Consider the following 23,550-nt stretch of genomic DNA (forward strand, 5'->3'; position numbering starts at 1 on the left):
CACGAGTATGTTTTGATCGAGGTCTTGAGAGCAACTATCCACATCGGCGGAAACATGCAATATATCGGCTAAGGTACATCGAACAGTGAAAATTCACAAAGCAATGGGGTCCTTCGTAACAATGCAGACTTGCAAAAGGTACGTGCTGCTCATTGTTGTTTTTAATTTCGTTCCTCACATATCGAGTTCCGTTACTCATTATTCCATACCGGAGGAAATGAAAGAAGGATCAATTGTGGCAAATCTTGCTACCGATCTCAGCTTGGATGTTAAAACATTGAATCAGAGGAAGATGCGTCTTGACATCATCGCAAACAAGAAATATCTGGATGTGAACAAAGAGACTGGTGAGCTGTACATTGTTGAGAAGATTGATAGGGAGTACCTTTGCCCTACAAAGTCGTCCACGTCTTGCTATCTGAAACTGGAGGCAATACTAGAAAATCCACTACGAATCTTTAATATAGAAGTGGAAATTTTGGACATGAACGACAACGCCCCACAATTTCGAAGAGACGCCATACATTTAGATATATCTGAATCAACGCCAAAAGGAGAGAGATTCTCTCTCAGCAATGCTGTTGATCCTGATGTTGGAAGTAATTCTGTCAAAACGTACCATCTGAGTGAAAGCGAACATTTTAATATTGAAGTTCAGACTGGAAGAGATGGTTCGAAGTTTGCCGAGTTAATCTTAACAAAGAGTTTAGATCGTGAGCAGCAGTCTGTTCATGATTTAATACTCACGGCTGTAGATGGAGGCACACCTGCTCGTTCTGGCACTGTCAGCATTATTGTTCATGTTTTGGACACAAATGACAACGCTCCTACATTTGAGAAAGTAAGTTACAATATAAAAATAATGGAAAATTCTCCAATTGGAAGCCTTGTTATTCATCTAAATGCAACAGACTTAGATGAGGGGTCAAATTCTGATATAACATATTCATACAGTTTATATACGTCAGAGAAAACGCAAGAAACATTTAATCTGAATCCTTCCACTGGTGAGATTACTGTAAAAGGAATGCTAAATTATGAAGACTTCAAGATTTATGATATGGAAGTTATAGCAACCGACAAAGGAGTCAATAGTTTATCAGGACAATGTACATTAAAAATTGTGGTTGAAGACATGAATGACAACCACCCAGAAATATCAGTTAAATCATTTCAGAGTCCAGTCAGTGAAAACATAGAATTAGACACAGTGATAGCAGTAGTTAGTGTTAATGATAAGGACTCAGGTGACAACGGAGTGGTTGATCTTCATATTCCAGATAATATGCCTTTCAAACTGAGGGAATCCTCTGATAACTATTATGAGTTAGTGGTCTCAGAGCCTTTAGACCGTGAGAAGGTCCCAGAATATGAAATCACTTTCACTGTTACAGACAGAGGTTCTCCTCCTTTATCTGACAATGAAACTATGACTTTAGAGCTGCTGGATGTTAATGACAATGTTCCACAGTTCCCTCAGTCATTTTATACTATACGTGTAATGGAGAATAACGCACCTGGGGCCCTGCTCAGTTCACTCACTGCGTTTGACCCTGACCTCCATGAAAACCAGTATCTAGTTTATTTCATCCTAGAGAAGGAGATAGCCAACACCTCCATGTCCATGCTGTTCTCGATCAATCCAGAGAACGGTAATCTTTACGCACTAAAAACTTTTGACTATGAGATTGAGAAGGAGTTTCTTTTCCATATCGAGGCCAGAGACTCTGGCTCTCCTCCACTCAGCAGCAACGTGACCGTCCACATCATTATTGTGGACCAGAACGACAACGCTCCAGTCATTGTCTCTCCGTGGCGCGCGCACGGCTCAGTGGTGGAGGAAAAAATCCCCAGATCCACTGATAAAGGCTCTCTGGTTGCCAAAGTGATAGCCTTGGACACCGACTCGGTGCACAACTCTCGGATTACCTACCAGTTTCTACAGGTGACTGACGCCACCTTGTTCAGTCTGGACCAATACAACGGAGAGATCCGGACTATGAGGATGTTCAGTTACAGAGATCCGCGACACCAGAGACTGGTTGTTATTGCCAAGGACAACGGGGATCCTGCTCTCTCTGCTACAGTCACCATCAAGCTGTCCACAGTGGAGACTGCTGTTAAGGCCTACTCTGACATGACTGAGGTGCCTCTAGAATATGACATCTTCTCAGACCTAAACCTGTATTTGGTCATCGGTCTGGGCTCGGTGTCATTTCTCCTGCTGATCACCATATTGGTCACCATCGTGCTCAAGTGTCAGAAACCCAAGCCCAGCAAAGCAGCTCCTCCCTGCAGGAACAGTGTGATCAGTGAGAGGAACTCCACCATCGCAGACTCCACTCTGGTCTCCAACGATGCCTACTGGTACAGTCTGTTTCTAGCAGAGACCAGGAAAGGAAAGCTGGTGGTCAGACAGCCTGTGCCAAAGGGCTCCAGATATATCGTGTCCAGTATACCAAGGAGCACAGGAATGTCAGAGACTAGTGACTCAGCAGCTTCCACTCTGCAGGTAGGCGTCTAATCTACACATTTCCTTTTATATTTAGCATTTATCAATTTCAGTGACATAATGTTTTGTATTAAATTATGAGAATACACAGCTTCATCAGCCAGGCTCATAAAGAACATCTATAGGCTAGATGCAATTGTTCTTTTCAGCAATACCTGCAGTGTGTACTAAGTTTTATCTCACATTTTAACTAAGTAAACGAAGGCGTGTCATATTAAACGCAGTTAAACAAGTCTTGTGAAACATAAAGGGTGGCGCTGTTTTATCAGTAATATGCCAGCCCACAGACGCCATGACAGTGAATCGTTTTCATCAGGGCAGATCGTGAAACAAACGGACAGCTCCGTGGTGCTGAAACTCCACTCCGAAAACGCGGTCGCCGTTTTTCTGCACCAAAATATTTCAGGGATTAAAATGATAGGAACATGCTTGGGATCCAGGCCGTTACAGCAAAATTCAACTTCACTGGAAACGCACGTTGTATAGACTGAACTGCGATTAACAAACACACACAACAATGGAGACCTTTGTAACAATGCAGTCTTGCAAAAGGTACGTTCTACTCGTTATTCTTATCTTATTTTTCGCTCACCACATATCGACTTCAGTGACTCATTATTCCATACCGGAGGAAATGAAAGAAGGATCGGTTGTAGCCAACCTTGCAACCGATCTCAGCTTGGATGTTAAAACACTGAATCAGAGGAAGATGCGTCTTGACATCATTGCAAACAAGAAATATCTGGATGTGAACAAAGAGACTGGCGAGCTGTATGTTGTTGAGAAGATAGACAGGGAATATATTTGTTCTGCAAAGTCATATTGTTATCTTAGAATGGAGGCAATACTAGAAAATCCACTACGAATCTTTAATATAGAATTAGAAATTTTGGATATGAACGACAACGCCCCACATTTTCGAAGAGACGCCATACATTTAGATATATCCGAAGCAACGCCGAAAGGAGAGAGATTCTCTCTCAGCAATGCTGTTGATCCTGATGTTGGAAGTAATTCTGTTAAAACGTACCATCTGAGTGAAAGTGAACATTTTAATATTGAAGTTCAGACTGGGAGAGAGGAGTCGAAGTTTGCCGAATTAATCTTAACAAAGAGTTTAGATCGTGAGCAGCAGGCTGTTCATAATTTAATACTAACAGCTGTAGATGGAGGCACACCTGCTCGTTCTGGCACTGCCAGTGTTATTGTACGTGTTCTGGACACAAATGACAACGCTCCTACATTTGAGAAAGTAAGTTACAATATAAAAATAATGGAAAATTCTCCAATTGGAAGCCTTGTTATTCATCTTAATGCAACAGACTTAGATGAGGGCTCAAATTCTGATATAACATATTCATATAGTTTATATACGTCAGAGAAAACGCAAGAAACATTTAATCTGAATCCTTCCACTGGTGAGATTACTGTAAAAGGAATGCTAAATTATGAAGATTTCAAGATTTATGATATGGAAGTTATAGCAACAGACAAAGGAGCCAATAGTTTAACAGGACAATGTACATTAAAAATTGTAGTTGAAGACATGAATGACAACCACCCAGAAATATCTGTTAAATCATTTCAGAGTCCAGTCAGTGAAAACATAGAATTAGACACAGTGATAGCAGTAGTTAGTGTTAATGATAAGGACTCAGGGGACAATGGAGTGGTTGATCTTCATATTCCAGATAATATGCCTTTCAAACTGAGGGAATCCTCTGATAACTATTATGAGTTAGTGGTCTCAGAGCCTTTAGACCGTGAGAAGGTCCCAGAATACGAAATCACTTTCACTGTTACAGACAGAGGTTCTCCTCCTTTATCTGACAATGAAACTATGACTTTAGAGCTGCTGGATGTTAATGACAATGTTCCACAGTTCCCTCAGTCATTTTATACTATACGTGTAATGGAGAATAACGCACCTGGGGCTCTGCTCAGTTCACTCACTGCGTTTGACCCTGACCTCCATGAAAACCAGTATCTAGTTTATTTCATCCTAGAGAAGGAGATAGCCAACACCTCCATGTCCATGCTGTTCTCCATCAATCCAGAGAATGGTAATCTTTACGCATTAAAAACTTTTGACTATGAGATCGAAAAGGAGTTTCTTTTCCACATAGAGGCCAGAGACTCTGGCTCTCCTCCACTCAGCAGCAACGTGACCGTCCATATCATTATTGTGGACCAAAACGACAACGCTCCAGTCATTGTTTCTCCGTGGCGCGCGCACGGCTCCGTAGTGGAGGAAAAAATCCCCAGATCCACCGATAAAGGCTCTCTGGTTGCCAAGGTGATAGCCTTAGACACTGACTCGGTGCACAACTCTCGGATTACCTACCAGTTTCTACAGGTGACTGACGCCACCTTGTTCAGTCTGGACCAATACAACGGAGAGATCCGGACTATGAGGATGTTCAGTTACAGAGATCCGCGACACCAGAGACTGGTTGTTATTGCCAAGGACAACGGGGATCCTGCTCTCTCTGCTACAGTCACCATCAAGCTGTCCACAGTGGAGACTGCTGTTAAGGCCTACTCTGACATGACAGAGGTGCCCCTAGAATATGACATCTTCTCAGACCTAAACCTGTATTTGGTCATCGGTCTGGGCTCGGTGTCATTTCTCCTGCTGATCACCATATTGGTCACCATCGTGCTCAAGTGTCAGAAACCCAAGCCCAGTAAGGCAGCTCCTCCCTGCAGGAACAGTGTGATCAGTGAGAGGAACTCGACCATTGCAGACTCCACTCTGGTCTCCAACGATGCCTACTGGTACAGTCTGTTTCTAGCAGAGACCAGGAAAGGAAAGCTGGTGGTCAGACAGCCTGTGCCAAAGGGCTCCAGATACATCGTGTCCAGTATACCAAGGAGCACAGGAATGTCAGAGACTAGCGACTCAGCAGCTTCTACTCTACAGGTAGGAGTTCAATCTAGATATTTCCTTTTATATTTAGTATTTATCAATTTCAGTGACATGTTTTGTATTGAATTATAGGAACACACAGCTTCATCAGCCAGGCTAATAAAGAACATCTATAGGCTAGATGCAATTATTCATTTCAGCAATATCTGCAGTGGTTACTCAATTTTATCTGACAGAGATACTAAGAAAACAATCTCTTATGGTGCATCATAGTAAACGCAGTTAAACAAGTCTCGTGAAACATAAACGGTGGCGCTGTTTTATCGTTAATATGCCAGCCCACAGACGCCATGACAGTGAATCGTTGTCATCAGGGCAGATCGTGAAACAAACGGACAGCTCCGTGGTGCTGAAATTCCACTCCGAAAACGCGGTCGCCGTTTTTCTGCACCAAAATATTTCAGGGATTAAAATGATAGGAATATGCTTGGGATCCAGGCCGTTACAGCAAAATTCAACTTCACTGGAAACGCACGTTGTATAGACTGAACTGCGATTAACAAACACACACAACAATGGAGACCTTTGTAACAATGCAGTCTTGCAAAAGGTACGTTCTACTCGTTATTCTTATCTTATTTTTCGCTCACCACATATCGACTTCAGTGACTCATTATTCCATACCGGAGGAAATGAAAGAAGGATCGGTTGTAGCCAACCTTGCAACCGATCTCAGCTTGGATGTTAAAACACTGAATCAGAGGAAGATGCGTCTTGACATCATTGGAAACAAAAAATATCTGGATGTGAACAAAGAGACTGGTGAGTTGTATGTTGTTGAGAAGATTGACAGGGAATATATTTGCGCTGCAAAGTCATCTGAGTCTTGCTATCTTAGAATGGAGGTAATATTAGAAAATCCACTACGAATCTTTAATATAGAAGTGGAAATTTTGGACATGAACGACAACGCCCCACAATTTCGAAGAGACGCCATATATTTAGATATATCTGAAGCAACACCAAAAGGGGAGAGATTTTCCCTCAGCAATGCTGTTGATCCCGATGTTGGAAGCAATTCGGTAAAAACATACCATCTAAGTGACAGCGAACATTTTAATATTGAAGTGCAGACCGGGAGAGAGGATTCGAAGTTTGCCGATCTGATCTTGAAAAAGACTTTAGATCGTGAGCAGCAGGCTGTTCATAATTTAATACTCACAGCTGTCGATGGAGGCATACCTGCTCGTTCTGGCACTGCCAGTGTTATAGTTCAGGTTTTAGACACAAATGACAACGCGCCCACATTTGAAAAACCGATCTATAGTGTTAAAATCATGGAAAATTCCCCAATTGGAAGTCTTGTTATTCATCTTAATGCAACAGACTTAGATGAGGGGTCAAATTCTGATATAACATATTCATACAGTTTATATACGTCAGAGAAAACTCAAGAAAAATTTAATCTGAATCCTTCCACTGGTGAGATTACTGTAAAAGGAATGCTAAATTATGAAGACTTCAGGATTTATGATATGGAAGTTATAGCAACCGACAAAGGAGTCAATAGTTTATCAGGTCAATGTACATTAAAAATTGTGGTTGAAGACATGAATGACAACCACCCAGAAATATCAGTTAAATCATTTCAGAGTCCAGTCAGTGAAAACATAGAATTAGACACAGTGATAGCAGTAGTTAGTGTTAATGATAAGGACTCAGGTGACAACGGAGTGGTTGATCTTCATATTCCAGATAATATGCCTTTCAAACTGAGGGAATCCTCTGATAACTATTATGAGTTAGTGGTCTCAGAGCCTTTAGACCGTGAGAAGGTCCCAGAATATGAAATCACTTTCACCGTTACAGACAGAGGTTCTCCTCCTTTATTTGACAATGAAACTATGACTTTAGAGCTGCTGGATGTTAATGACAATGTTCCACAGTTCCCTCAGTCATTTTATACTATACGTGTAATGGAGAATAACGCACCTGGGGCCCTGCTCAGTTCACTCACTGCGTTTGACCCTGACCTCCATGAAAACCAGTATCTAGTTTATTTCATCCTAGAGAAGGAGATAGCCAACACCTCCATGTCCATGCTGTTCTCCATCAATCCAGAGAACGGTAATCTTTACGCACTAAAAACATTTGACTATGAGATCGAGAAGGAGTTTCTTTTCCACATAGAGGCCAGAGACTCTGGCTCTCCTCCACTCAGCAGCAACGTGACCGTCCACATCATTATTGTGGACCAAAACGACAACGCTCCAGTCATTGTCTCTCCGTGGCGTGCACATGGCTCCGTAGTGGAGGAAAAAATCCCCAGATCCACTGATAAAGGCTCCCTGGTTGCCAAAGTGATAGCCTTGGACACCGACTCGGTGCACAACTCTCGGATTACCTACCAGTTTCTACAGGTGACTGACGCCACCTTGTTCAGTCTGGACCAATACAACGGAGAGATCCGGACAATGAGAATGTTCAGTTACAGAGATCCACGTCACCAGAGACTGGTTGTTATTGCCAAGGACAACGGGGATCCTGCTCTCTCTGCTACAGTCACCATCAAGCTGTCCACAGTGGAGACTGCTGTTAAGGCCTACTCTGACATGACAGAGGTGCCTCTAGAATATGACATCTTCTCAGACCTAAACCTGTATTTGGTCATCGGTCTGGGCTCGGTGTCATTTCTCCTGCTGATCACCATATTGGTCACCATCGTGCTCAAGTGTCAGAAACCCAAGCCCAGCAAAGCAGCTCCTCCCTGCAGGAACAGTGTGATCAGTGAGAGGAACTCCACCATTGCAGACTCCACTCTGGTCTCCAACGATGCCTACTGGTACAGTCTGTTTCTAGCAGAGACCAGGAAAGGAAAGCTGGTGGTCAGACAGCCTGTGCCAAAGGGCTCCAGATACATCGTGTCCAGTATACCAAGGAGCACAGGAATGTCAGAGACTAGTGAATCAGCAGCTTCCACTCTGCAGGTAGGCGTCTAATCTACATATTTTTTTTCCATACACAGCATTTATCAATTTAATAGCATTTATAAATTCAAGTGACATTATATTTTGCATTTAAGTCCAAAAGTACAAAGATTTGTCAGCTAGGTTAATAAAGGTAATTTATAGGCTAAATAAAATTATTCTTTTCAGCAATACTTGCAGTGAGTACTCACATTTTAACTAAGAAAACGGATTTTTAAGGTGCATCATGTTAAACGCAGTTAAACAAGTCTTGTGAAACATAAAGGGTGGCGCTGTTTTATCAGTAATATGCCAGCCCACAGACGCCATGACAGTGAATCGTTGTCATCAGGGCAGATCGTGAAACAAACGGACAGCTCCGTCGTGCTGAAACTCCACTCCGAAAACGCGGTCGCCGTTTTTCTGCACCAAAATATTCCAGGGATTAAAATGATAGGAACATGCTTGGGATCCAGGCCGTTATAGCAAAATTCAACTTCACTGGAAACGCACGTTGTATAGACTGAACTGCGGTAAAAACATACATAACAATGGGGACCTTTGAAACAATGCAGTCTTGCAAAAGGTACGTCCTACTCGTTATTCTTCTTTTTTCTTTCGTTCACCACATATTGACTTCAGTGACTCATTATTCCATACCGGAGGAAATGAAAGAAGGATCGGTTGTAGCCAATCTTGCAACTGATCTCAGCTTGGATGTTAAAACACTAGATCAGAGGAAGATGCGTCTTGACATCATTGGAAACAAGAAATATTTGGATGTGAACAAAGAGACTGGCGAGCTGTATGTTGTTGACAAGATTGACAGGGAATATATATGTAATACAAAGTCATCGGCGTCTTGCTATCTTAGATTGGAGGTAATACTAGAAAACCCTCTACGAATCTTTAATATAGAAATCGAAATTTTGGATATGAACGACAACGCCCCACAATTTCGAAGAGACGCCATTCATTTGGATATATCCGAAGCAACGCCGAAAGGAGAGAGATTCTCTCTCAGCAATGCTGTTGATCCCGATGTTGGAAGTAATTCTGTTAAAACGTACCATTTGAGTGAAAGTGAACATTTTAATATTGAAGTTCAGACTGGGAGAGAAGGGTCAAAGTTTGCTGATTTGATCTTAACAAAGACTTTAGATCGGGAGCAGCAGGCTCTCCATAAATTAATACTCACAGCTGTAGATGGAGGCACACCTGCTCGTTCTGGCACTGCCAGTATCATTGTGCATATTTTGGACACAAATGACAACGCACCGACATTTGAAAAACCGATCTATAGTGTTAAAATCATGGAAAACTCTCCAATTGGAAGCCTTGTAATTCATCTTAATGCAACAGACTTAGATGAGGGCTCAAATTCTGATATAACATATTCATACAGTTTATATACGTCAGAGAAAACGCAAGAAACATTTAATCTGAATCCTTCCACTGGTGAGATTACTGTAAAAGGAATGCTAAATTATGAAGATTTCAAGATTTATGATATGGAAGTTATAGCAACCGACAAAGGAGTCAATAGTTTATCAGGTCAATGTACATTAAAAATTGTGGTTGAAGACATGAATGACAACCACCCAGAAATATCAGTTAAATCATTTCAGAGTCCAGTCAGTGAAAACATAGAATTAGACACAGTGATAGCAGTAGTTAGTGTTAATGATAAGGACTCAGGTGACAACGGAGTGGTTGATCTTCATATTCCAGATAATATGCCTTTCAAACTGAGGGAATCCTCTGATAACTATTATGAGTTAGTGGTCTCAGAGCCTTTAGACCGTGAGAAGATCCCAGAATATGAAATCACTTTCACTGTTACAGACAGAGGTTCTCCTCCTTTATCTGACAATGAAACTATGACTTTAGAGCTGCTGGATGTGAATGACAATGTTCCACAGTTCCCTCAGTCATTTTATACTATACGTGTAATGGAGAATAACGCACCTGGGGCCTTGCTCAGTTCACTCACTGCGTTTGACCCTGACCTCCATGAAAACCAGTATCTAGTTTATTTCATCCTAGAGAAGGAGATAGCCAACACCTCCATGTCCATGCTGTTCTCCATCAATCCAGAGAATGGTAATCTTTACGCATTAAAAACTTTTGACTATGAGATCGAAAAGGAGTTTCTTTTTCACATCGAGGCCAGAGACTCTGGCTCTCCTCCACTCAGCAGCAACGTGACCGTCCACATCATTATTGTGGACCAGAACGACAACGCTCCGGTCATTGTCTCTCCGTGGCGCGCGCACGGCTCAATGGTGGAGGAAAAGATCCCCAGATCCACTGATAAAGGCTCCCTGGTTGCCAAAGTGATAGCCTTAGACACCGACTCGGTGCACAACTCTCGGATTACCTACCAGTTTCTACAGGTGACTGACGCCACCTTGTTCAGTCTGGACCAGTACAACGGAGAGATCCGGACAATGAGGATGTTCAGTTACAGAGATCCGCGTCACCAGCGTCTGATTGTTATTGCCAAGGACAACGGGGATCCTGCTCTCTCTGCTACAGTCACCATCAAGCTGTCCACAGTGGAGACTGCTGTCAAGGCCTACTCTGACATGACTGAGGTGCCTCTAGAATATGACATCTTCTCAGACCTAAACCTGTATTTGGTCATCGGTCTGGGCTCGGTGTCATTTCTCCTGCTGATCACCATATTGGTCACCATCGTGCTCAAGTGTCAGAAACCCAAGCCCAGCAAAGCAGCTCCTCCCTGCAGGAACAGTGTGATCAGTGAGAGGAACTCCACCATCGCAGACTCCACTCTGGTCTCCAACGATGCCTACTGGTACAGTCTGTTTCTAGCAGAGACCAGGAAAGGAAAGCTGGTGGTCAGACAGCCTGTGCCAAAGGGCTCCAGATACATCGTGTCCAGTATACCAAGGAGCACAGGAATGTCAGAGACTAGTGACTCAGCAGCTTCCACTCTGCAGGTAGGCGTCTAATCTACATTTTTTTCCCCATACACAGCATTTATAAATTTAATAGCATTTATAAATTCAAGTGACATTATGTTTTGCATTTAAGTCCGAAAGTACAAAGATTTGTCAGCTAGGTTAATAAAGGTAATTTATAGGCTAAATAAAATTATTCTTTTCAGCAATACTAGCAGTGAGTACTCACGTTTTAACTAAGAAAACGAATTTTTAAGGTGCATCATGTTAAACGCAGTTAAACGAGTCTTGTGAAACATAAAGGGTGGCGCTGTTTTATCAGTAATATGCCAGCCCACAGATGCCATGACAGTGAATCGTTGTCATCAGGGCAGATCGTGAAACAAACGAACAGCTCCGTGGTGCTGACACTCCACTCCGAAAACGCGGTCGCCGTTTTTCTGCAACAAAATATTTCAGGGATTAAAATTATAGGAATATGCTTGGGATCGAGGCCGTTACAGCAAAATTCAACATCACTGGAAACGCACGTTGTATACACTGAGCTGCGATTAACAAACACACACAACAATGAAGACCTTTGTAACAATGCAGTCTTGCAAAAGGTACGTCCTACTCGTTATTCTTCTTTTTTCTTTCGTTCACCACATATCGACTTCAGTGACTCATTATTCCATACCGGAGGAAATGAAAGAAGGATCGGTTGTAGCCAATCTTGCAACCGATCTCAGCTTGGATGCTAAAACACTGAATCAGAGGAAGATGCGTCTTGACATCATTGGAAACAAAAAATATTTGGATGTGAACAAAGAGACTGGCGAGCTGTATGTTGTTGACAAGATTGACAGGGAATATATATGCCCTACAAAGTCATCGGCGTCTTGCTATCTTAGACTGGAGGTAATACTAGAAAATCCTCTACGAATTTTTAATATAGAAATCGAAATTTTGGATATGAACGACAACGCCCCACAATTTCGAAGAGACGCAATACATTTAGATATATCTGAAGCAACGCCGAAAGGAGAGAGATTCTCTCTCAGCAATGCTGTTGATCCTGATGTTGGAAGTAATTCTGTCAAAACGTACCATCTGAGTGAAAGTGAACATTTTAATATTGAAGTTCAGACTGGGAGAGAAGGGTCAAAGTTTGCTGATTTGATCTTAACAAAGACTTTAGATCGTGAGCAGCAGGCTCTCCATAAATTAATACTCACAGCTGTAGATGGAGGCACACCTGCTCGTTCTGGCACTGCCAGTATCATTGTGCATATTTTGGACACAAATGACAACGCACCGACATTTGAAAAACCGATCTATAGTGTTAAAATCATGGAAAACTCTCCAATTGGAAGCCTTGTAATTCATCTTAATGCAACAGACTTAGATGAGGGCTCAAATTCTGATATAACATATTCATACAGTTTATATACGTCAGAGAAAACGCAAGAAACATTTAATCTGAATCCTTCCACTGGTGAGATTACTGTAAAAGGAATGCTAAATTATGAAGATTTCAAGATTTATGATATGGAAGTTATAGCAACCGACAAAGGAGCCAATAGTTTATCAGGACAATGTACATTAAAAATTGTAGTTGAAGACATGAATGACAACCACCCAGAAATATCAGTTAAATCATTTCAGAGTCCAGTCAGTGAAAACATAGAATTAGACACAGTGATAGCAGTAGTTAGTGTTAATGATAAGGACTCAGGTGACAACGGAGTGGTTGATCTTCATATTCCAGATAATATGCCTTTCAAACTGAGGGAATCCTCTGATAACTATTATGAGTTAGTGGTCTCAGAGCCTTTAGACCGTGAGAAGATCCCAGAATATGAAATCACTTTCACTGTTACAGACAGAGGTTCTCCTCCTTTATCTGACAATGAAACTATGACTTTAGAGCTACTGGATGTTAATGACAATGTTCCACAGTTCCCTCAGTCATTTTATACTATACGTGTAATGGAGAATAACGCACCTGGGGCCCTGCTCAGTTCACTCACTGCGTTTGACCCTGACCTCCATGAAAACCAGTATCTAGTTTATTTCATCCTAGAGAAGGAGATAGCCAACACCTCTATGTCCATGCTGTTCTCCATCAATCCAGAGAATGGTAACCTTTACGCATTAAAAACTTTTGACTATGAGATCGAGAAGGAGTTTCTTTTCCACATAGAGGCCAGAGACTCTGGCTCTCCTCCACTCAGCAACAACGTGACCGTCCACATCATTATTGTGGACCAGAACGACAACGCTCCAGTCATTGTCTCTCCGTGGCGCGCGCACGGCTCGGTGGTGGAGGAAAAAATCCCCAGATCCACTGATAAAGGCTCTCTGGTTGCCAAGGTAATAGCCTTGGACACCGACTCGGTGCACAACTCTCGGATTACCTACCAGTTTCTACAGGTGACTGACGCCACCCTGTTCAGTCTGGACCAATACAACGGAGAGATTAGGACTATGAGGATGTTCAGTTACAGAGATCCGCGACACCAGAGACTGGTTGTTATTGCCAAGGACAACGGGGATCCTGCCCTCTCTGCTACAGTCACCATCAAGCTGTCCACAGTGGAGACTGCTGTTAAGGCCTACTCTGACATGACTGAGGTGCCTCTAGAATATGACATCTTCTCAGACCTAAACCTGTATTTGGTCATCGGTCTGGGCTCGGTGTCATTTCTCCTGCTGATCACCATATTGGTCACCATCGTGCTCAAGTGTCAGAAACCCAAGCCCAGCAAAGCAGCTCCTCCCTGCAGGAACAGTGTGATCAGCGAGAGGAACTCCACCATTGCAGACTCCACTCTGGTCTCCAACGATGCCTACTGGTACAGTCTGTTTCTAGCAGAGACCAGGAAAGGAAAGCTGGTGGTCAGACAGCCTGTGCCAAAGGGCTCCAGATACATTGTGTCCAGTATACCAAGGAGCACAGGAATGTCAGAGACTAGCGACTCAGCAGCTTCTACTCTGCAGGTAAATAAACTAAAATTCAACTAAATGCATCACTTCTGTTTTCATTTCATGAGAATCCATCAAATTAACCGTTATTTTAACGTGTCTTCCTTGATCCAGATATTTTGAAAATGATAAAATAGACGAAACACGAATCATGCTCTGGTATTCATAATAACCATAAGCAGATAACACTGCAAATATAATGATGATCCTAACTCACAGTTTAACAAAGTCCTGTTACATAAGTCGATGTAAAGTACAAAATCGTTTATTTTTAGCTTCAATGTAAACCTAAGTTAATGGACATGCGTATTTTATTGCATCTTAGTGTCGCTGTTCTCCAGCTAAACATCCTAATCTGTGACTGTACAGGCGCCATGACAGTGTCTCATACGGAGACACACCGGACAGCGACAAAAACTGTGTGAACAGCTCCTGGTGCTGAGCAGTGTTTGGTGGATATATTTCGCGGTCATTTGCTTTAAAGAAACATTTGCTATGATAAACGCCTTCAACGTATATTTACCTTTGACTTTTTCTGCACCATCTGTATTATCTCACTGGAAAAGGGATATTTAATTAGCGGTGCAACAATGAAAATGCGTAACACTGGAAATTCTCGGACGAGGTATGTGTCCGCACTTTTGTTTATCGGTACATTTGTGAACACAGTTATTGCCGTAACTCATTACTCTGTTCCCGAAGAATTAGAGGAAGGGTCGGTTGTCGCCAATTTAGCTTCCGATTTAGGTTTGGACGTGAAGACTCTGAGCGGGAGGAAGATGCGGTTAGACATTATATCCAGCAAAAGATATCTGGATGTGAACAAAGAAACAGGGGAGCTTTACATTGTTGAGAGGATTGACAGAGAGTATCTCTGTGCGATAAAAACACCAACATGCTACCTAAAAATGGAGGCTATAGTGGAGAATCCTCAGAGGATATTCTATATCGAAATTGAAATCATGGATATAAATGACAACGCTCCTCATTTTCGACGGGACACCATAAACTTGGACATTATGGAATCAACCTCATCTGGTGAGAGATTCTCTGTTAATAACGCCGTTGACCCAGACCTGGGATCAAATTCAGTTAAAACATACCTTCTGAGCGAAAGTGAACACTTTGACATAGAAATTCAAACCGGGAGAGACGGATCCAAATTTGCTGATTTAATATTAAAAAAGGGTTTAGATCGGGAAAAGCAAGCCGTTCACAATTTAATACTCACTGCTGTGGATGGTGGAGTTCCCACTCGCACCGGCACAGCCAGCATCTTTGTTCGTGTGCTGGACACTAATGACAACGCCCCAGCGTTCGATAAAAATCATTATGACGTTAATATAATGGAAAACTCTCCAGTTGGATCCCTTGTCATTCAGCTGAATGCTACAGATTTAGACGAGGGGACAAATGCACAGATCGAATACACATATAGTCTCTACACATCAGAAAAAGCACAGGCTATATTTAACCTGAATCCTTCCACTGGTGAAATAACAGTGAAGGGACTGTTAAATTATGAAGATATTCGTAATTATGAAATGGAAATCATAGCAACGGATAAAGGAGCTACTAGTTTATCAGGGCAGTGTAAATTAAAAATTTCTGTCGCAGATATGAATGACAATCATCCAGAAATTTCGATCAAATCATTTCATAGTCCGATCAAAGAAGATACTGCAGTAGACACAGTGATAGCAGTAGTTAGTGTCAGTGATAAGGACTCAGGTGACAACGGAGTAGTTGATCTTCATATTCCAGATAATATGCCTTTCAAACTGAGGGAATCCTCTGATAACTATTATGAGTTAGTGGTCTCAGAGCCTTTAGACCGTGAGAAGGTCCCAGAATATGAAATCACTTTCACTGTAACAGACAGAGGTTCTCCTCCTTTATCTGACAATGAAACTATGACTTTAGAGCTGCTGGATGTGAATGACAATGTTCCACAGTTCCCTCAGTCATTTTATACTATACGTGTAATGGAGAATAACGCACCTGGGGCCCTGCTCAGTTCACTCACTGCGTTTGACCCTGACCTCCATGAAAACCAGTATCTAGTTTATTTCATCCTAGAGAAGGAGATAGCCAACACCTCCATGTCCATGCTGTTCTCCATCAATCCAGAGAACGGTAATCTTTACGCACTAAAAACTTTTGACTATGAGATCGAGAAGGAGTTTCTTTTCCACATCGAGGCCAGAGACTCTGGCTCTCCACCACTCAGCAGCAACGTGACCGTCCACATCATTATTGTGGACCAGAACGACAACGCTCCGGTCATTGTCTCTCCGTGGCGCGCGCACGGCTCAGTGGTGGAGGAAAAGATCCCCAGATCCACTGATAAAGGCTCCCTGGTTGCCAAAGTGATAGCCTTGGACACCGACTCGGTGCACAACTCTCGGATTACCTACCAGTTTCTACAGGTGACTGACGCCACCTTGTTCAGTCTGGACCAATACAACGGAGAGATCCGGACTATGAGGATGTTCAGTTACAGAGATCCGCGACACCAGAGACTAGTTGTTATTGCCAAGGACAACGGGGATCCTGCTCTCTCTGCTACAGTCACCATCAAGCTGTCCACAGTGGAGACTGCTGTTAAGGCCTACTCTGACATGACTGAGGTGCCTCTAGAATATGACATCTTCTCAGACCTAAACCTGTATTTGGTCATCGGTCTGGGCTCGGTGTCATTTCTCCTGCTGATCACCATATTGGTCACCATCGTGCTCAAGTGTCAGAAACCCAAGCCCAGCAAAGCAGCTCCTCCCTGCAGGAACAGTGTGATCAGCGAGAGGAACTCCACCATCGCAGACTCCACTCTGGTCTCCAACGATGCCTACTGGTACAGTCTGTTTCTAGCGGAAACCAGGAAAGGAAAGCTGGTGGTCAGACAGCCTGTGCCAAAGGGCTCCAGATACATCGTGTCCAGTATACCAAGGAGCACAGGAATGTCAGAGACTAGTGAATCAGCAGCTTCCACTCTGCAGGTATGACGAAAATTTAATTTTCTCTAGTATGTTGCCATGTTTATTATAATTTAACTTGCCATTTTGCACCGTACAATATTTGAGGTCATGAGGTGTCTAAAGGCAGGTTCAGAGCAAAAAAAACAAAACAAACAAATCATAAGTCAAACTTCCTTTCAGCAACAGTCACTCACCTTGAGCTCACCTCCAAAAGTTTAAACACGCTTGCTCTCTAAACTACTGGGTATTGAACACATAGTTCCAAAATATGCAAAGAGTGGCGCTGTTTACTCGATAAAATACTATCCCACGGTCGCCATGACAGTAAATCCTAAATACGGTATAGCTTCACAGCCGGACAGCTCCATGGTGCTGAAACTCACATGAAAGGCGAGAAATACGTTTTGCTCATTTCTCCGAAGAAATACCCCCGGACTTAAAAATTTAACGAACTCATTTGGATTAAGATTTTAACAGTAATGTTGTCAGTCTTTTATATCGTCTGACGTGCTTCATGCAATGAACAGAGGAATAACAATGCGATCCGATGTAACAATGCAGACATGTAAAAGGTACGTGGCGCTCGTTATTCTTTTTTCTTCCGTTCATCATGTAACTGCTTCGGTGACTCATTATTCCATCCCCGAGGAGATGAAGGAAGGATCAGTTGTCGCCAACCTTGCTACCGATCTCAGCCTGGATGTTAAAACACTGAATCAGAGGAAGATGCGTCTTGACCTTATCGCCAACAAAAAATATCTGGATGTGAACAAAGAGACTGGGGAGCTGTATGTTATAGAGAAAATTGACAGGGAATATCTTTGTACAAAAACGCTGACATTGTGCTACTTAAAAATGGAAGTGATACTTGAAAATCCCGTGCGTATATTTAACATCGAGCTAGAGATTTTGGACATAAATGACAACGCCCCACAATTTCGAAGAGACATCATACATTTGGACATATCTGAGTCAACGCCTGCTGAAGAAAGATTTTCGCTAAGTAATGCAGTTGACCCCGATGTCGGACTCAATTCGGTAAAAACATACTATCTGAGTGCCAGTGAACATTTTAACATTGAGGTTCAGACTGGAAGAGATGGGTCGAAGTTTGCTGATCTCATACTGAAAAAGACTTTGGATCGTGAGCAGCAGGCTGTTCATAATTTAATACTCACAGCTGTAGATGGAGGCACACCTGCTCGCTCTGGCACTGCCAGTGTTATTGTTCAGGTTTTAGACACAAATGACAACGCGCCCACATTTGAAAAACCGATCTATAGTGTTAAAATCATGGAAAATTCCCCAATTGGAAGTCTTGTTGTTCATCTTAATGCAACAGACTTAGATGAGGGGTCAAATTCTGATATAACATATTCATATAGTTTATATACGTCAGAGAAAACGCAAGAAACATTTAATCTGAATCCTTCCACTGGTGAGATTATTGTAAAAGGAATGCTAAATTATGAAGATTTCAGGATTTATGATATGGAAGTTATAGCAACCGACAAAGGGGCCAATAGTTTATCAGGACAATGTACATTAAAAATTGTAGTTGAAGACATGAATGACAACCACCCAGAAATATCTATTAAGTCATTTCAGAGTCCAGTCAGTGAAAACATAGAATTAGACACAGTGATAGCAGTAGTTAGTGTTAGTGATAAGGACTCAGGTGACAACGGAGTGGTTGATCTTCATATTCCAGATAATATGCCTTTCAAACTGAGGGAATCCTCTGATAACTATTATGAGTTAGTGGTCTCAGAGCCTTTAGACCGTGAGAAAGTCCCAGAATATGAAATCACTTTCACTGTTACAGACAGAGGTTCTCCTCCTTTATCTGACAATGAAACTATGACTTTAGAGCTGCTGGATGTGAATGACAATGTTCCACAGTTCCCTCAGTCATTTTATACTATACGTGTAATGGAGAATAACGCACCTGGGGCCCTGCTCAGTTCACTCACTGCGTTTGACCCTGACCTCCATGAAAACCAGTATCTAGTTTATTTCATCCTAGAAAAGGAGATAGCCAACACCTCCATGTCCATGCTGTTCTCCATCAATCCAGAGAATGGTAACCTTTACGCATTAAAAACTTTTGACTATGAGATTGAGAAGGAGTTTCTTTTCCACATCGAGGCCAGAGACTCTGGTTCTCCTCCACTCAGCAGCAATGTGACTGTCCACATCATTATTGTGGACCAAAACGACAACGCTCCAGTCATTGTCTCTCCGTGGCGCGCGCACGGCTCAGTGGTGGAGGAAAAGATCCCCAGATCCACCGATAAAGGCTCTCTGGTTGCCAAAGTGATAGCCTTAGACACCGACTCGGTGCACAACTCTCGGATTACCTACCAGTTTCTACAGGTGACTGACGCCACCTTGTTCAGTCTGGACCAGTACAACGGAGAGATCCGGACTATGAGGATGTTCAGTTACAGAGATCCACGACACCAGAGACTGGTTGTTATTGCCAAGGACAACGGGGATCCTGCTCTCTCTGCTACAGTCACCATCAAGCTGTCCACAGTGGAGACTGCTGTCAAGGCCTACTCTGACATGACTGAGGTGCCTCTAGAATATGACATCTTCTCAGACCTAAACCTGTATTTGGTCATCGGTCTGGGCTCGGTGTCATTTCTCCTGCTGATCACCATATTGGTCACCATCGTGCTCAAGTGTCAGAAACCCAAGCCCAGCAAAGCAGCTCCTCCCTGCAGGAACAGTGTGATCAGTGAGAGGAACTCCACCATCGCAGACTCCACTCTGGTCTCCAACGATGCCTACTGGTACAGTCTGTTTCTAGCAGAGACCAGGAAAGGAAAGCTGGTGGTCAGGCAGCCTGTGCCAAAGGGCTCCAGATACATCGTGTCTAGTATACCAAGGAGCACAGGAATGTCAGAGACTAGTGAATCAGCAGCTTCCACTCTGCAGGTATGACGAAAATATAATTTTCTCTAGTATGTTGCCATGTTTATTATAATTTAACTTGCCATTTTGCACGGTACAATACTTGAGGCCATGAAGTGTCTAAAGGCATATTCACAGCAAAAAAACAAAACAAACAAATCATAAATCAAACTTCATTTCAGCAACAGACACTCACCTTGAGCTCAACTCCAAACGTTTAAACACGCTTGCTCTCTAAACTACCGGATGTTGAACACATAGTTCCAAAATATGCAAAGAGTGGCGCTGTTTACTCGATAAAATACTATTCCACGGTCGCCATGACAGTAAATCCTAAGTACGGTATAGCTTCACAGCCGGACAGCTCCGTGGTGCTGAAACTCACACGAAAGGCGAGAAATACGTTTTGCTCATTTCTCCGAAGAAATACCCCCGGACTCAAAAATTTAACGAACTCATTTGGATTAAGATTTTAACAGTAATGTTGTCAATCTTTTATATCGTCTGACGTGCTTCATGCAATGAACAGAGGAATAGCAATGCGGTCCGATGTAACAATGCAGACATGTAAAAGGTACGTGGCGCTCGTTATTCTTTTTTCTTCCGTTCATCATGTAATTGCTTCAGTGACTCATTATTCCATCCCCGAGGAGATGAAGGAAGGATCAGTTGTCGCCAACCTTGCTACCGATCTCAGCTTGGATGTTAAAACACTGAATCAGAGGAAGATGCGTCTTGATCTGATCGCCAACAAAAAATATCTGGATGTGAACAAAGAGACTGGGGAGCTGTATGTTGTAGAGAAAATTGACAGGGAATATCTTTGTACAAAAACGCTGACATTGTGCTACTTAAAAATGGAAGTAATACTTGAAAATCCTTTGCGAATATTTAACATAGAAATAGAAATTTTAGATATGAACGACAACGCCCCACAGTTCCGAAGAGACGCCATACATTTGGACATATCTGAGTCAACGCCTGCTGGGGAAAGATTCTCATTGAGCAACGCAGTTGATCCAGATGTTGGAAGCAATTCAGTGAAAACGTACTACCTAAGTGAAAGTGAACACTTTAATATTGAAGTTCAGACTGGAAGAGATGGGTCGAAGTTTGCCGAATTAATCTTAACAAAGAGTTTAGATCGGGAGCAGCAGGCTGTTCATAATTTAATACTCACAGCTGTAGATGGAGGCACACCTGCTCGTTCTGGCACTGCCAGTGTTGTTGTTCATGTTTTGGACACAAATGATAACGCTCCCGCATTTGACAAAGTGATCTATAGTGTTAAAATAATGGAAAATTCTCCAATTGGAAGTCTTGTTATTCATCTTAATGCAACAGACTTAGATGAGGGGTCAAATTCTGATATAACATATTCATATAGTTTATATACGTCAGAGAAAACGCAAGAAACATTTAATCTGAATCCTTCCACGGGTGAGATTACTGTAAAAGGAATGCTAAATTATGAAGATTTCAGGATTTATGATATGGAAGTTATAGCAACTGACAAAGGAGTCAATAGTTTATCAGGTCAATGTACATTAAAAATTGTAGTTGAAGACATGAATGACAACCACCCAGAAATATCTATTAAATCATTTCAGAGTCCAGTCAGTGAAAACATAGAATTAGACACAGTGATAGCAGTAGTTAGTGTTAATGATAAGGACTCAGGGGACAACGGAGTGGTTGATCTTCATATTCCAGATAATATGCCTTTCAAACTGAGGGAATCATCTGATAACTATTATGAGTTAGTGGTCTCAGAGCCTTTAGACCGTGAGAAGGTCCCAGAATATGAAATCACTTTCACTGTTACAGACAGAGGTTCTCCTCCTTTATTTGACAATGAAACTATGACTTTAGAGCTGCTGGATGTGAATGACAATGTTCCACAGTTCCCTCAGTCATTTTATACTATACGTGTAATGGAGAATAACGCACCTGGGGCCTTGCTCAGTTCACTCACTGCGTTTGACCCTGACCTCCATGAAAACCAGTATCTAGTTTATTTCATCCTAGAGAAGGAGATAGCCAACACCTCTATGTCCATGCTGTTCTCCATCAATCCAGAGAACGGTAACCTTTACGCATTAAAAACTTTTGACTATGAGATTGAGAAGGAATTTCTTTTTCACATCGAGGCCAGAGACTCTGGCTCTCCCCCACTCAGCAGCAACGTGACCGTCCACATCATTATTGTGGACCAGAACGACAACGCTCCGGTCATTGTCTCTCCGTGGCGTGCGCATGGCTCCGTAGTGGAGGAAAAAATCCCCAGATCCACTGATAAAGGCTCTCTGGTTGCCAAGGTGATAGCCTTAGACACCGACTCGGTGCACAACTCTCGGATTACCTACCAGTTTCTACAGGTGACTGACGCCACCCTGTTCAGTCTGGACCAATACAACGGAGAGATCCGGACTATGAGGATGTTCAGTTACAGAGATCCGCGTCACCAGAGACTGGTTGTTATTGCCAAAGACAACGGGGATCCTGCTCTCTCTGCTACAGTCACCATCAAGCTGTCCACAGTGGAGACTGCTGTTAAGGCCTACTCTGACATGACTGAGGTGCCTCTAGAATATGACATCTTCTCAGACCTAAACCTGTATTTGGTCATCGGTCTGGGCTCGGTGTCATTTCTCCTGCTGATCACCATATTGGTCACCATCGTGCTCAAGTGTCAGAAACCCAAGCCCAGTAAGGCAGCTCCTCCCTGCAGGAACAGTGTGATCAGTGAGAGGAACTCCACCATCGCAGACTCCACTCTGGTCTCCAACGATGCCTACTGGTACAGTCTGTTTCTAGCAGAGACCAGGAAAGGAAAGCTGGTGGTCAGACAGCCTGTGCCAAAGGGCTCCAGATACATTGTGTCCAGTATACCAAGGAGCACAGGAATGTCAGAGACTAGCGACTCAGCAGCTTCCACTCTGCAGGTATGGAAAGACACACTTTAAACATGTGTTACACGGGATATACTAAGTGAATTTGATAAAGTGAGTTTGATAGATATTCAATCCTCGTAGCTCAGCAGCGTTATCTCTGCAGTTATTATCAATTGTTTATTTCACATTCATCTAATTTCGGAATATAATATCTGCACAATAGCTGCTGTTCATTTTGGCATGATTATTTTAAGCAATATCACCTCAAACTTGTTAACACCAATTTTTAATGAAGTATTTTGTAAAATACCCACCTCAAAACAAAAGCAAAAGTCACAGTTGTACTCTAGTCTGTTTTAAGGACCACTCATGTCAAATGCTATTCATCAATGCGTAAATCCTGGCTTTAAATGTGCTGTTACTATAGGTTATTTCATTTTTGTTAAATATGCCTTTGTACAGAACCATTGCAATTGACTGCTACAAAATATTACTAGATCATAAATGTATTTGTTGTTTTCATT

The 23,550-nt window shown here is 42.4% G+C and overlaps 9 protein-coding genes across 9 annotated transcripts in view; 8 read left to right on the forward strand and 1 right to left on the reverse strand.

Moving 5' to 3' along the window:
* Window positions 1-23,550, reverse strand: part of fgf18a (fibroblast growth factor 18a) — a 112,566-nt gene that overhangs the window by 64,142 nt on the left and 24,874 nt on the right. The window lies entirely within an intron of this gene.
* LOC121902510 (protocadherin alpha-C2-like) lies at window positions 19-2,543 on the forward strand. Its single transcript, XM_042419843.1, has one exon. The coding sequence runs from the start codon at window positions 104-106 to the stop codon at window positions 2,522-2,524; it is 2,421 nt and encodes an 806-aa protein (XP_042275777.1). The 5' UTR covers window positions 19-103; the 3' UTR covers window positions 2,525-2,543.
* LOC121902304 (protocadherin alpha-C2-like) lies at window positions 2,959-5,626 on the forward strand. The gene is made up of 2 exons (XM_042419564.1): window positions 2,959-5,435; window positions 5,618-5,626. Exons 1-2 carry the CDS (start codon window positions 3,030-3,032, stop codon window positions 5,624-5,626), a joined length of 2,415 nt encoding a protein of 804 aa, XP_042275498.1. The 5' UTR covers window positions 2,959-3,029.
* LOC121902509 (protocadherin alpha-C2-like) lies at window positions 5,611-8,457 on the forward strand. Its single transcript, XM_042419842.1, has one exon. The coding sequence runs from the start codon at window positions 5,957-5,959 to the stop codon at window positions 8,378-8,380; it is 2,424 nt and encodes an 807-aa protein (XP_042275776.1). The 5' UTR covers window positions 5,611-5,956; the 3' UTR covers window positions 8,381-8,457.
* Window positions 8,821-11,322, forward strand: LOC121902305 (protocadherin alpha-C2-like). The gene has a single exon (XM_042419565.1). It carries the CDS (start codon window positions 8,899-8,901, stop codon window positions 11,320-11,322), a length of 2,424 nt encoding a protein of 807 aa, XP_042275499.1. The 5' UTR covers window positions 8,821-8,898.
* LOC121902505 (protocadherin alpha-C2-like) lies at window positions 11,830-14,435 on the forward strand. The gene has a single exon (XM_042419838.1). It carries the CDS (start codon window positions 11,842-11,844, stop codon window positions 14,275-14,277), a length of 2,436 nt encoding a protein of 811 aa, XP_042275772.1. The 5' UTR covers window positions 11,830-11,841; the 3' UTR covers window positions 14,278-14,435.
* Window positions 14,524-17,240, forward strand: LOC121902511 (protocadherin alpha-C2-like). The gene has a single exon (XM_042419845.1). The coding sequence runs from the start codon at window positions 14,829-14,831 to the stop codon at window positions 17,238-17,240; it is 2,412 nt and encodes an 803-aa protein (XP_042275779.1). The 5' UTR covers window positions 14,524-14,828.
* Window positions 17,750-20,206, forward strand: LOC121902512 (protocadherin alpha-C2-like). Its single transcript, XM_042419846.1, has one exon. The coding sequence runs from the start codon at window positions 17,751-17,753 to the stop codon at window positions 20,160-20,162; it is 2,412 nt and encodes an 803-aa protein (XP_042275780.1). The 5' UTR covers window position 17,750; the 3' UTR covers window positions 20,163-20,206.
* LOC121902508 (protocadherin alpha-C2-like) lies at window positions 20,672-23,344 on the forward strand. The gene has a single exon (XM_042419841.1). It carries the CDS (start codon window positions 20,672-20,674, stop codon window positions 23,096-23,098), a length of 2,427 nt encoding a protein of 808 aa, XP_042275775.1. The 3' UTR covers window positions 23,099-23,344.

Source organism: Thunnus maccoyii, chromosome 8, assembly GCF_910596095.1.
Source record: "Thunnus maccoyii chromosome 8, fThuMac1.1, whole genome shotgun sequence".
NCBI lineage: Eukaryota > Metazoa > Chordata > Actinopteri > Scombriformes > Scombridae > Thunnus > Thunnus maccoyii.